This window comes from Tinamus guttatus, unplaced genomic scaffold, assembly GCF_059628265.1.
Source record: "Tinamus guttatus ecotype Peru unplaced genomic scaffold, ASM5962826v1 Tinamus_guttatus_pri_ptg000327l, whole genome shotgun sequence".
Classification (NCBI taxonomy): Eukaryota; Metazoa; Chordata; class Aves; order Tinamiformes; family Tinamidae; genus Tinamus; species Tinamus guttatus.
In genome coordinates this window covers 461,513-475,751 of record NW_028288861.1, presented here as the reverse complement: position 1 = coordinate 475,751, position 14,239 = coordinate 461,513, and the positions used below count along the sequence as shown (strand labels likewise).

Genomic DNA, 14,239 nt, shown 5'->3' with positions numbered 1-14,239 from the left:
TAATGAAGCAAGTGATTTGATGCCAAAGGTTTGTGGTTTCACTCTTTCCCAGCTCATTAAATATACACGCAATTTATACGCCTAAATTGAAAACAATATTTACATATTGCCTAGAGTACATTACACAGATAAAAATATGAGGCAAAATAAATCACATGGTTTAATGTCTATATGAAAGTCCAAAGCACATAATTAATATTTTGAACAATCATAAAAAAATTAAAAAGGAGAAATCTAACAATTCTAGTGCAGAAATGGTATTAAAATGACATTGCATTTTACAAGTATACATGGGTGAGATTAAATACTATCTCTTCTTAGATTCCAGTCCTAAATAAAGGAGACTTCATAGTTTGGAGAACTAACTGTTTTGTGAACAGTGAAAGAAAAAATTACATTATTAAAAAAGGCTTGAACATTCAGGAAAAAAAACTTAATTAAGTGAATGAAATTGTCTCCATCTCCTCACAAAAGAGGATAAACTGTTTTGTTCTACAAAATTCTCATAGTAAAATTACAATCTAGCAGAAACTTGACAAAATGGTAATTAATTACATTGTTAACTTCAGCATCATTGAAAAAGAGATAACAATACATATATTCAACATCCATAAATAAGAATGAACAAGAAAATACATGAAAAAAATGTTCATGCTCAACTGTAGATAGGACCATGAAAATTAATTTTGATCTTAGAATTCAAAGGTTAGATACAGGCACATTTTTCATTTCAAAAACAAAACAAAACAAATACTCAAAGAATCAATCGATAGTGACACTTTCATTTAAAACAAAAGAGTTCAAATATTTCAATCCAAAACTGTGGGCACTGTACCATAAATGTAAATAATTCAAAGCAGGAGAACCTCTTCCTGCATTTCTAGGCTCTAACTTCATCACCATCAACTGACTCTCCTATCTTAAAGTACTAACCTACTGTTGCAGTCTGCCGTGAGAGAAATCATGCTTCTGACTGCCATCATTATCACATCAAAGCCAGAGTTACAAGGCTACAGAAACCTGAGTGCAAGGAGCCCGGACTGCAGTGACCACCACTGCAGCCCACCACAGTTGCAGGCAACTGTCTGCAACATTTAGTTCAGAAGAATCCCAGAAGGTCCACAATTAATGTAAAATTATCCAAAACTCTATCATAAAACCTGCAGCAAATCTCATATCTATGAAAGTCTGAAACTATTAAAAGCAGAAAAGATGCGGATTATTTTTGATTACAGCTTGGTTACAGCTTTTGTACTTAGATTAAGAAAATAAAGGAAATACAAACCCTACAATCTCTTAAAGAAATATACTTTTAAAGAGATTGATACAGCAAATGGATCTTTTACCTTATCACAATGGCGTAGGTAATATATGACAACATAATCCACAAGATTGATGCCATTATCCTAGGAGGAAAAACAGATACATTACTGAAAAAGTGAACTGGATAAAAGTTAAAGCTGTGTGCAGAACATTGTTCAAGTGAAAATTTACTATATTAAAAGCAACATACTTTTAATTTATATTGCTGGGAGAAATAGAAATAGGACTCACAGTATCTTTAGCCCTAACATTATTTACCAAAAGGTCCATCTTTTATAACAATCACAGGCTTTACTGCATCACCACAGACACAGAGCTGCTTTTAGTACAGAAAACATGAAGGGGGAAAAAGTGCCATTTTTGCTTTTCCTTTTTTTTTAATAATACAAGACATTTTAAAGTTATGTTAATATTACAGTTAATTCAGAACTATTAAGATGAACAGAGTTTCTCGATTCCTGCATTACATATTAATTCAGATTAGAGATCTAAAAGGGATTATTTCCCATATACTACCCCAAATACAAAACCACACAGCATATATCTAACAAGTGCATTTCACGTACTGTGCTTTTTGAATACAAATGTTAACACTTACTCTGCGGATTCACCATTTCTTTCGTTCTGCTTCCCCTACTATTACTGTATAAAACAGCATTTTATTTTATTATATGTCACTGGGTCAGCATAGGTCAGATGAACTAAGTGAAAAAGTAGAACTGTGACTTATATACTACAGGATATTATTCAACAGAACAAAAGAAACATAATATAAGGACTTATATCTGGAATGTCTTTGATGTTTTTTGTATGTGTTTTTATATTGTATATTGACAGGTATCAGGATAAACGTTTGTATATGCACAAAGTCTGATTTCCTGTAGAGAGCTGCCTCGCTTACATTTGAGCCTGCAGCATATTACATTTTATTAATATCATACAGCAACAGAATTCTTAACTAAGCAAGTCATTGCTCTTATGCAGACAAAGCCACTCTGCTTTTACAACAGTTTTCCTTCAGAGTACATTATTGGCAAGTTGCGTGACAGACAACGAAGTGAGGTCATTTGAAAACATGTGATTGACCTTTTAAAGAAAAATATGCCTACTATTCTATTTTATTTAAGTCGGACTAGCAAACCTATCACTTTGGTTTAAACAGTAATTGCAAAGACAATACAGATTTTGAAGCAAGCTACTACTTTTTTAATGTCTATACCAAGTAATTTTCTGGGTCTCATGTGCAACAAATGGCTTTTATGTGCAAGAAAAAATGTCACTGGCTCTTTACTTTCAGTCTTACCTGGAAATCATATTGATGCCTGGCAATTTCCAGAAAGGGAACAGCAGTACATAGGACACATAGTACATTTGCACACTTCAGTGCTCAAAGGTACCAGACCATCTGTTCTTCCCAGAAAACATGGTCTAATAATTATCTCTGAGGTTTCCTGTCTGCCTATAGTAGCTGGCCCCTTTGAGTTTGCACCTTGCAGATTGGTGACAGGCTACTGCCCTTACAGGGAAACTTCAGATAGTGTAAATTTCTAGCTTGTTTTGCTTGAATAAATCTTATGCAATTATACTGTGCTTTTGTCAGCCCTTTCCTTAATTCATAACTTTGGAACCTGCTAGCTCAATTCAGCCAAATTGGAAAGTCCCAGAGATAATTAAATTCTTACAAGTTTATGTTGGAGAGAAGAGGGAAACTAAAATTAGTACTTCTGTTGAGAAAAGTCAGGCGAAGCTCAGCTGTTTTACATTTTTCTTCCCAGCAGTCAGGACTGGCTGACCAATGAGCACCTGAGTATGGGGAAACTCTGCCCGGTTCTGCACTAGCTGCAGCATGTGCTGCATCTTCTCCAAGGAGCAGGGATGAAGGAAAGCAGTCATAGGGACATCTGAATTATTGCAGTGAAGAGGAAAGAAGTCAGCAGACAAAGGACACAAATCCAGTGGAAAAGTTTTCATACATTAAATGGCTCGTGGAATGACATATTATATCTTCTTTTTACTCTCTGCTAACCTACATGTGGGTAATCACAAGAAAGAAAAAAAGCTTCCTAGACTGCTTATCTCACACTGCCTGTCTCCCAGACTGAGAGCATTCCCAGATACATAGCTGGCAACAAAATCTTACACTCTATTATATGCAGCATTTCATAGAAGAAAAAAAAATTGTGAGAGAATAATTTTTCTTTTCTCCCTTCAAATTTGTACTAGCATCAGCAGAAAACACCACCTGCTATTTGCTACTTCCCGTATCAGTGTGGTGTCCTAGGTGTGCTTTGCCAGAGGACAGAGCAGTGTTTGAACTGCCTGTATGATCGAGCATCTCCTTTTCTGCAATGTTGAAATAAGAAACAGGGTAACTTCATCTCCAAAGGCGTTAAGTCTGATTTTAATTTTAATAATCAAAAACGGGCTAGTGGTTCTCAATTTTTAACAAGAAAAATACTGCCCCCTTGGAGGACTTTCTTGTGTATATACTTCAGAATTCATGCTCTATACCTACCTCTGCCAATTGGGAAAAAAAAAAAAGTATAAAACACACTCACTCTTTCAATACTTTTTTAAACTTGACTTTGAAGTACCTTGTAACCACCTCAAGTTAAAAGTACAAGAATGAGGAAAACTGGAGAAGTCTTCAGATGTCTGTGCTCTCTTGCTTCTCTATTGTAATTAAGTCCTGACTAATAAAAGAAACACAAAAGTTTTCATGTAGGATAATTATTCAAGTAACACTGGGCATAAGACACAGGAGATTTACAGAGAGGTAGGTATATTTACAAGGACGAGGTCAAAAGTGAGGAAAAAAAAACCAAAATTTCATAAAGTGCCTTACTGTTGGAAGCAGGGAACTGTAAGAAATGAGAACAGATTTTTCTCTTGTCAGATGGAAAAAAAGAGATCACTTGAATAAAGCATTCTGTAAGTGAAAAGGAGTACTTACTCTGCTTTTGACATCCTTTAGTTTGGGGAGTATTTCCAAACCAAATCCATCAGCTTGACCTCGGGTCCGGTTTCCACCATTCATATAATTTCCAAAAGCCAGAATCAAGCCTAAAATTTCCTTTACACTTGTCATGTTCAACAAAGCCTGGAAAATGGATATGAGCTTGTAAATTCAGATGTTACAAAAGTATTCTTATTTTTCTTAATTATAATGTAAATGACAAAAACAGATTTCCCTGGTTTCCCGAAAGCTTTTCTAATTTCTGTTGTCCCTCCTACCTGTGCAATTTTGATCTGAAGCCCATAGGCTGCAGAAATGGCTGAGTGCAGTTTGATATGGAATCAATAGTTTGTAAAAATGGAACATCAGAATATTCTTAAAGATGATACTCTAAAGCTGGTAAACAAGCTTATACAAGGAAGTGGTTGTCTTAGCTCTTGTAGTTCTAAGCTTTCTTTTGAAACCATCTAATTGTTGTCTTCATGATCAATGTGTAATGTCTATCCTTTACAATGACTTTCTTAAACACCTTTTCAAAAGCACATCAAAATGGAAAAAAAAATAGTAGTCTGTGCATCAATTTGAAAGAGAGGTGGGAAATTAAATTGGAGAATTCTTATTACTTCAAATTTAGAGTAATTTTAGGCTTAAATAAAGAATTTAATGCTCTAACTGGTGCAGATCTGGTACCAGTTCAGGCTTTTTAGTGAAAAATTTATTAGTCTCCATCTGCCTAAGATAATATCTTTTATTCAATCTACGCAAAGAAAATTGTGTAGCATCACATACTCTGTAGACAACAAAAAGATGAATGCAGGAAGTTTTATTGAAGGAAATTACTTGACATTCACAATAACCTTTAAAAATTTGAATGAAGTGGTGGTTTAACATGAGTTTGCATAATGCACAAAGGGATGGTGAACTGTTTTTGCCATGGGCCAGATTCAGTGTCCTATTCAGCTTGCTTCTCATTCCTCCTGGTGCTTTGGAAAGTATCTTTTCTTAGTGCATACTTAGTGCAGTTATACCAGGGTTAAGAACTAAATTACTGTTCATCAAAAGACAAGAGAAGAAATCTAAAAGCTCAGTGGAAAATTAATGGATTATTTAAATTCCATATGAAGTCTATCTGTCAAAGCCAGATTCTGAGGCTGTAGGTCTAATTCTCAATTACAGTTAAAACAGTATATACAGTTAACTTTATATTACACTGAAAATGAAGATGAATCTTGCAGTTAAAAACAAGAGAATTTAGGATTGCTCATTATTTTCACAATATTACCTTTCATTTATTGGCACAATCAATCATGATGTGAGCTCCTGAAAGTAATACCTCTCCCTATTGCATAGAAATTGATTCATTATTAATGTCTCCTTTTGAAAGTAAGAACTAAATAACTATTCTTATTGTAAGAATAAGGAAAGAAAATCAAAAGAATACAACAGATAGAATGGATAGAATGTGTCAGCAAAGCAGTTCAAAACAGTTTTTCACATGGCAAAGCAAAGATTTTAAAGTTCTATCCTGTTCAGCAATTAAGAAATTTCATTATTATCAGTTATAGCCAATAATCACTTACAGTTAAAAGAAAAAAAAAATCTAAGTATTCATTCAATTTGTTATTTAGTTTCCATAAACACATACCTTGGAAACTCGAGTTATGATATCAACTTTCCTGTGCACTGATGTTATCCCTTCAGAGAAGACTGACTGGAAGATAATGCACTGGGCTCGTTCTGTGAAGTTGGGGATCTGAGATAACTCGTATAAGAATCTGTGAAAAAAAAGTATTAACCATTTTTTTAAAACTTCATATCTGTGGGGCACATAATGAATCAAAGCGGATGTGCCCAGCAATGTATTTCTGCAAAGCCAAAAAAAGTCTGCCAAGAAATTTCTTCCAATGCTCAGCCTCAATTTTCTTTTACTAATTTGCATCACACTTGCAATTATTCAACAGCAAGTTTTGCAGTAATGCACATATTTACCTTTTTATCATTAAGGTATTTGCAGATTCACTAACTGGTCAGCAAAGTTACTAACTTATTTTATCCTCACAGGATCATGTTCCTCACGAGCCCATTCCGGTTTTTTTACTTTAAACTGCTTGGAAAATAAAACAATAAATAGAAGTCTATTCAAAAACTCCAATTTGAATACTGCAAAACGAAAGTATTTTTCGATCAAAAATTTAAAAATGTTCCACTTAAAAATATCAGAAATTTTAAAATTTCTTAGAATAGCAGGATTTGTATAATTTGTTTGCTGGGTTTGGAGTGTAAGATTTCAGTGGTGCACACTTTCATGACATCCAAAACCAGTCTTTTGCTCCAATACCCCTTCAGAAACATTCTTCAAATTTGCTGTCTCAGGTGTCCTTAGACCCCATTAATGTGATGGTTTCAAGATCCTTCTACTTCACTGAATTCTGGGAAAACGGAACCACTTATTCTACCCATGTGAATTACTATTATCTTTTTAAATGATTTCAGCCAATAAATCTGATTTCTCTGAATTACTTCTTCTTCACAGTCAGTAAAATCAATACGTTTAAAACTCATTTATATATTTCTCATGCTTGCCATGCCTTCTTGTATTCACAGTTAATCTCTAAAAATCTTGTCAAAATCCACCTGTGGCTGGTATGAAGAACTACATTCTAATTGGACTCTGATATTTTTTTTCCTTCTTTTTCTGCCTAGTGAGAAAATCTCTTGAGAAAGAAGGACTGACGAGGGTAGGCTTGCCTCTTGTACTTACGCAGTGGGAAAGAGAGAAATGTCAAGCTGGTATTAATAAAAATGCTTCCTATTGGGAATGAATGGTATTGCCAGGAACCAAGAGGATATTTTGCACTTTGTGTGAGTGAAACAAAAGAAAGGAAGAAAGGAAGAAAGAAAAAAAAAAGAAAAACAACTGCCTCACAATAGCTCTAATGTACACACATTTTAAAAGTTTAATTTTAAAAATCCAAATGACACATTTTATTGCTCTCTCTTGGAAAGAGAACTATCGTGTACACTTCTGGTCATCAAGATACAAGATAATTGTGCTGACAGTTAAAAGAAATTCAGCAACAAAGGAAAATATCTCCAGATTTTGGAGTTTGAGGTATGCAATGTAAATATTCAGATAGAACATTTATAGCTGAAATCTGTCACAAAAAGGAATCTTAGTGGCTACAACTGCAGCTATCAAGCAGAAAGTCATAGCATCTATCTTATTATCAAAGATAGACACGCTCCAGTAAAAACATGCTAGAACAATTTCTGGAGAGAGAAGAATATTCTGTGTTCCGGTATTTTTGCAATCATATATTGAGAAAACTATGATTTAGATGTAAAGTAATAATGAGAAGAATTTGAGGAAACATCATTTTTTGATGGGTTTCTCATTGCTATACTTTTCAGGGCCTAAAGTAAACAGAGAATTTGCTGTTCATCTGTGTGAGGTCCATTTACTCCTCTCCTGCAGAAATTGTAAATAAAAGTGCATTTACTGGAGAACTCTTTTATCCTACCAGAATCTTGCAAGAGAGGACTTATTTTCAAATCAGGCATATGTCCACGATGTTTGTATAACAGTGAGAACATATTCAGGATATGGACAAGGAAAGCTGATTCTCTGAAGTTAAACAATTTTCCCATTCACATTTATCTACATAGAATATCAAATTTAGAAAGCAGATGACATGGCTTGGATAGAAAGTCCTATTTTATTTGCAAATATCAGTAGCCCTGTGCTTCCTGAATTCCAGCTACATACAGCACAGGAAAGCTCGGTACTGTATGTATTTTGCTACAATTTCCTTCAATAGTATTTCTTTCATAGTGGCAAGAACTTCACAGAGATTATATTACAGCTTTCAGTTTACGCAAACACGACATGCCAGCCAAAGAAATCAGAATCACTTGTGCAGGAGAGCCTTAATGATACCTGCGAAGCTGTCTTTTTGTTTGGAAACCCAAAACATTCTAAAGACGGCAAAGGATTCCTTTAGACTTCAGTGAAATTATTTTAGTAGTTTTGCTGTATGACTGTCTATTATTAGTGCAGTCAACCACTTTACAAATGGTTATATTTGTGTTTTCATTCTGATTTTTATTAATGAAAATAAACCATGCTATGCAGCAATTAACTTCAATCAGACATACAAATACACTTTTCTGTTTTAAAACTTTTATGGGCTATCAGGAATATTACAATTTGAACAAATCGCTAAGACTGCATTTATTGAGGCTGACTTAGACACCAATACCACCAGCACTTGGCCTACCGAACTGTTTCACTTCAAAGCAACATTTTACAAAGCCAGATTTCTTAATTAATGTATTTTAATAACAGGGTAAACAAGGGAAAATTACATGGAGAACATCTGATAAAGAATATTTTTCTTTAATACTGCTATTTCACTCTGAATGACCAGGCAGAACTGCTATATTTACAGTTTTTCTATTTGAATTGCCAAATTATTATAGGATAAATCTGACCTTCCATTTAGGGAATATCAACCACTCTCAACTATAATTTAAAAACTGTGAGAATCTTTTATAACTCTACACAAGCTCTACACAATTTATATTTTCCAGAACATAAAATATATTTACATTTATTCCATGCAGATATACAATCAAGAGGTTGCCAAAGTTTCAAGCTCTGGAAAACTTCAATTAGTCACACATAGTTTTCTTGTGCTCCAAATGAAGGCTGTGGAAACACGGGTGAGGGCTGCACGAACAAGTCCGTACGTACACTGTAGTGACAATCATGCTCCTAAGTCTTGCTTTTGTGGTTAAAGCCTTATCCCCCAGAATTACCCTATTCCCCAGTGAACTGCATGCAGTTGCCAGCAGCAAGTATTTTCCTACCTTGTGGGAAAACAAAACAAAACAAACAAACAAACCCCCTCCTCTTCACCTTTAAGTGGAGGGGGAAAACCGCACCACTTCGCACATCAGGCAATCATATTCTACCTCCACTGCTTCAATGCTGCTTCCTCCTATGTTTTCTTATGCTGACAATAACAGAAATGACAAGAACATACAACCGAGAAAAGAAAGCAGGGGGCAGAGAGACTTCAGGGTAGGAAATCACACCATGTTGTTTAGGAAAGTACAAAGGGAGAAGCATCAAAGCAGAAGATGGATGGTGGAAAGAGAGACTCAAACGAATGCATTATAAAAAATACAGGTTACCATTTCTTTCAGGGATTCTTGTGACCCTCATGTTCATATATTCATCTAAGGCTTATGACAATGGTAGGAGCGACACCTGAAAACATTTTTATCTTAACATGCACCACAGTCTATAACAGGGAGAGGAATTCTGGAACAAGCCTGTAGGTCTCCGGGCAGCATTGCTAAAATACATTGTTTTGTGATGACAAACTCACCAAAATCCTCTGTTTGTGCAGTTCTTTCATGAAACCAAAGTTAGTCTGGCCCTGGGTTAAGGCCAAACGGAAGAATAAGAAAATAGGAACAGAACTTTTTTTTTTTTTTTTAAGGATTTGATTTTTTTACCGATACTGATATTTAAACAGTCCTGGTGGTCCAAGTATTACCTACAATGCATCAATACGTCATGTGATAAAGGCAAGCTTTACATTAGGCCTTGAAATACTGAAAAGAAGATAAAAATTAGCTAGCAAAAATTATGTACGGAGATCCCCTTTAAATTGTCAGCACAGGAACAGACTACCTAAATGATAAAATATTACCTAATCAATGCCTCAAGCTAAACAAAACAAAACAAATTAACTTACTGTTCTGGTTTATCCAGGAACTTCAGTTCCTCCTCTTTTGAGGTCTGATAATGTTGCTTGATTTTTTCCAATTCATCCTTCTGTGCTCTCTGAGTGAATTAATACAAAGTAAAAATAAAAAATGACTAATTAATAACAAATGAATAAAACACTAATTTACCTGTTTGACGGCATATGAGAATTATAATTTTATTAGGGGCATGTTTAAACCACGCTAGGAAGAGAAGTATAAAGATCCATGAGCTGGCATTATGGCATTTACCTAAGTTGGTAAATTCCTACAGTGCATTGCAGTATCATTCAGATTTACTAGCCTTGTCCCCAAAATGAACCATTCTTGGTGAGCACCGCCACTCTCCCGCCGCCCGGAAAAACAAACAAACAAAAACAGTTGTAGGGTGCATTTCAACCCATCTTATGTCAGAGAGGCTTCTGAGACGTTTCTACAGCTCAGTGGGAATGTATCCTTAATGCTCTGTGTGCAACCAGATTCACATAGACTCACTTCAGGAATTCCATATGCAGGTGTACAACTGAAACGTTCTCATTATACACAGCAGTTTGGGTAGGGACTGCAATGCAAAATGCCTGAAGTAACTGCTTTAGCCACCTAACCTATATGGCACATCTTTTCCTACATTTTAACTTGACTCCAAATGAGAGAATCACAGAATGGTTGACATTGGAAGGGACCTCTACAGATCATCTGGTCCAACCAACCTGCTCCATCAGGGACATCTAGAGCACGTGGCACAGGGTGGCATCCAGGCGGGGTTTGAACAGGAGACTCCACAACCTCTCTGGGCAGCCTTTTCCAGGGCTCTGTCACCCTCACAGTAAAGAAGTTCTTCCTCACATGGAGATGGAACTTTCTGTGTTTCACCTTGTACCTATGACCCCTTGTCCTGTCGCTGGCCACCACTGAGAAGAGCTTGGCCCCATCCTCTTTACATTCGCCCCTCAAGAATTTGTACATGTTGATCCCTTCTCAGTCTTCTCTTTTTCAGGCTATACATTCTACTGTTTTACATTTCTGACTATTTCCGACTTTAGGAATTGAGACATGAGAGAAAAATGCCTCTCAATGGATATCTTTGGATGAAAGCCGTTTTATTATTAAGTTCCCTAAAGATCCTTTTTTTTTCCTATAGAAAATCTCCACTCTAAAAAATAAACTAATAAATACAATTTTGTTTATTGCTTTTCTATAATTCTGGACCCTGTGCTGATTAACCACAGCTTTGTCTCAACATACTTACATTTTCATATAGTGCTTCTAGTGTTTCCAGGTCTACAACTGAGTCATCAACACACAATATAGCTGTACAGGATAAAAACATAAATTAGATGCTAGAAAATACAATTTGAATTCAACTTGTTCTTTATGATACACATCAGAAAGATATGAGATATCTGAAATTTTTATATCCAATTAATACTTCAACAATTCAACATATTTTTGGTCCTGATAGCATCCATTTACTATATGTATATTATATGTCAGGAAAATTGAGTTCTTTTACACTTCAGTGTATTGGACAGTCAAGGACATAACCTGCAGGTGCTCTGAAGCCTGTGGTATCAGGCCAAGCAGAAAAATGTGACAGCACTGGATACCAGATAGTGAATAGTTCAGATTTCAAGGTGGTTTAGAAGACTAGAGAACAAGGAATTGAGTGTCAGGCAGTTTAAAATAGCCTATGTGCATGGGAGATCGGGTAGAAAACTGGAAGATCAGGTCATCTTTTTGATGCCTCTTTACCACAAAATCTTTCCTTCCTTAATTCCAAATTATATGCCACTATGTGTTTCCAACATTTGGAAATCCCACTACAATATAGGAAAAAAATGGGGATTAATTTGAAAACTACATAGAATTGGGTCATGTGCTTTCTAATGCTCTCTCACAATTATCCTACTGCTCTGAAGTGTTATATTCCAGTAAGCTTCCAGTAAACTATAATGGCATAGAGATAATTTAGGATCTTTATTTATTTGAAACTGACATTTCATCATGTTTCTTAGTGCTACTGAGCAGAATTTCCAAACTACCTACTTACGTTTAAATGTTACCGGGATCATAAATGCCAGTAGGATGAAGATTAAAGCCCTTGGCAATTTTCCAGGTAACCACTAAACCATCATTAACTAGTACCTGATATCTTTTAATTTCAACTGGATTAGATTTCTTCACCTTTATGCGTGGAGGTTTGACTATGTGTGAACTTAGAAGGCTTTAAAAGCTCTTGCTGTATTTGCAACCCATGTTTGAAAGGGACAAGGCACACACATCTTTAAATAATTATTTAAAAGTAATAAGCTTTCGCCCACTCTCCCACCTACCCCATGATTTTACATTGTGAAATTAACCAGCAGGCTAGTAAATTTTCTCTGTGGCAGGCTAATTAATTTTATTAAAAGGTCCAGTGACATTTAGAATGCTTTAAAATTTTGCCTGTCAATTATGATTCCATCTGTTGACATTACACCTTGGTGAGAAGAAACGGTTATTCAGAGGGAGACTCTAATGGCGGAAAAAAGCAGTATCTGTATCTATTTTCATCCTATTTTGAAGACTCTAAAAGTCCCAAGATCTTACCCAAATATAAAAACTGAACAATGGAGTTAGCTGCAAATCTCTGCTTCAAGAAAAATCATTAGGGACTGAATCGATTAGATGATCTGTTTGGCCTTGTAAGACAGTTGCATGAATTGCATTATATGCTGTACTAACCAAGCTGATTTCAAGAAAACCTGAGACTGGAAAATATCTTAGAAATTTTTTTTCACAGCGTAATAAATTTAATCATTATGACTTTTAAATACATATTTATCTTTGCATATGTATTTAGATATATTTAAATAGATAAATATAACTATCTGCCATTTTATTACTGTCATTTTATATTTCACAGCCGTGCCTTACCATATACTTCTACAACAGGCACTTTTTTTTTAGTACAACTCAGTAGATTGACTGGAAAGGAAGCAAACCAGAATTATATTATATAAGGTAACTTTAGCTCATACTAGAAATGCAAAATCATGCAACAATAACAGCAGATCATTAAAGCACAGGCTGTTATAATGGTAGCTAATTGTTTAAGAAAAGAGAACATACTAATAGGAAAAACAGTATATGTATGTCTGATATTTTCAACCAGACAAAAAGAAAGCTCCCCAAATCAAAAAAGGTTTCTCTTATGCTGGACTCTCTGGTTAACTTTGCTATACTTAACAATAGTTACAAAAAATTAACACTAAATTGACATGATAAACTATTCGCTAAAGTTTGAGATTGAAATAATAGAATACAATATGACATATTAACACATTTTAACAGCTTTAATGATGACCAATGTTAAGAGATAATATGAATTATTTTACCTTTTGCGACAACTAGGTACTTTTAGAAAAGCACTAAGGAAATATTTTCTGATCTATTTTGCTATAGGACCAGTGCAGATACTATAAGCAATGCCAAGGCAGACTGGTTGCCAGCTAAAAATCTACTCATATGACTCAATTCAATGGAAGTTTAACATATTAGAATGCCGAATTGGAATTAGGGATGATAATATAGAGAGACACTTCCAAAAAGTCTGAGTCTCACCACAATCTATAGCAGACTCCTCTGCTCCATCTCCATGCATTTTACGATCTTTTTCTTTGTATCTTTTTTCATTCAAACTGATCAAACTTATCATCATAAATATTGAGACAAAAATGAAAAAATACACAACTATGTTAAAAAAAAAAAAAAAAAAAAAGCTTTAATTTTGGAAAGTTGGAAGCTATCCCCAAACTCACAGGTGTGTTAGTAGTCTTCATGTTCTTTTAAAGTAAAGCATGTGCAATACTTCCACAATATGTTGTATAAATTGAGTTTGGGCAGCGAAAAAAAAATCCACTATACCAGATGAAAGAAACTTTAGTTATTTTACTTCTTCCTTAGAACCAGAAGGACCGAAGTCTGATTTTTTCTGTGAAAAGTAAAACCGATTTTCAAACATGTATTTTTAACTACTAAAAATGCTAACATAAAAACTTGATGCATTTTTCAAAATGCTCTCTCTTATCCAGTGAATGTAACTACTTTACTGCATTAAATCCCATTATTCCAAGACTCACATAATATAGGTGAAGTATCATAAATCTACAAAAGAGGCTCCGAAACAATTAATACATTAACAGT

The 14,239-nt window shown here is 34.8% G+C and overlaps 1 protein-coding gene across 2 annotated transcripts in view; it reads right to left on the bottom strand.

Moving 5' to 3' along the window:
• Window positions 1-14,239, bottom strand: part of FMN1 (formin 1) — a 144,986-nt gene that overhangs the window by 47,833 nt on the left and 82,914 nt on the right. For both annotated transcript variants that reach the window (XM_088529237.1, XM_088529236.1), the window contains 5 exons: window positions 11,304-11,365; window positions 10,045-10,133; window positions 5,925-6,054; window positions 4,277-4,423; window positions 1,347-1,406 (listed from right to left, as the gene is read on the bottom strand). In XM_088529237.1, coding sequence (XP_088385363.1) covers window positions 1,347-1,406; window positions 4,277-4,423; window positions 5,925-6,054; window positions 10,045-10,133; window positions 11,304-11,365 — 488 coding nt within the window. The remainder of the gene's footprint in view (window positions 1-1,346; window positions 1,407-4,276; window positions 4,424-5,924; window positions 6,055-10,044; window positions 10,134-11,303; window positions 11,366-14,239) is intronic.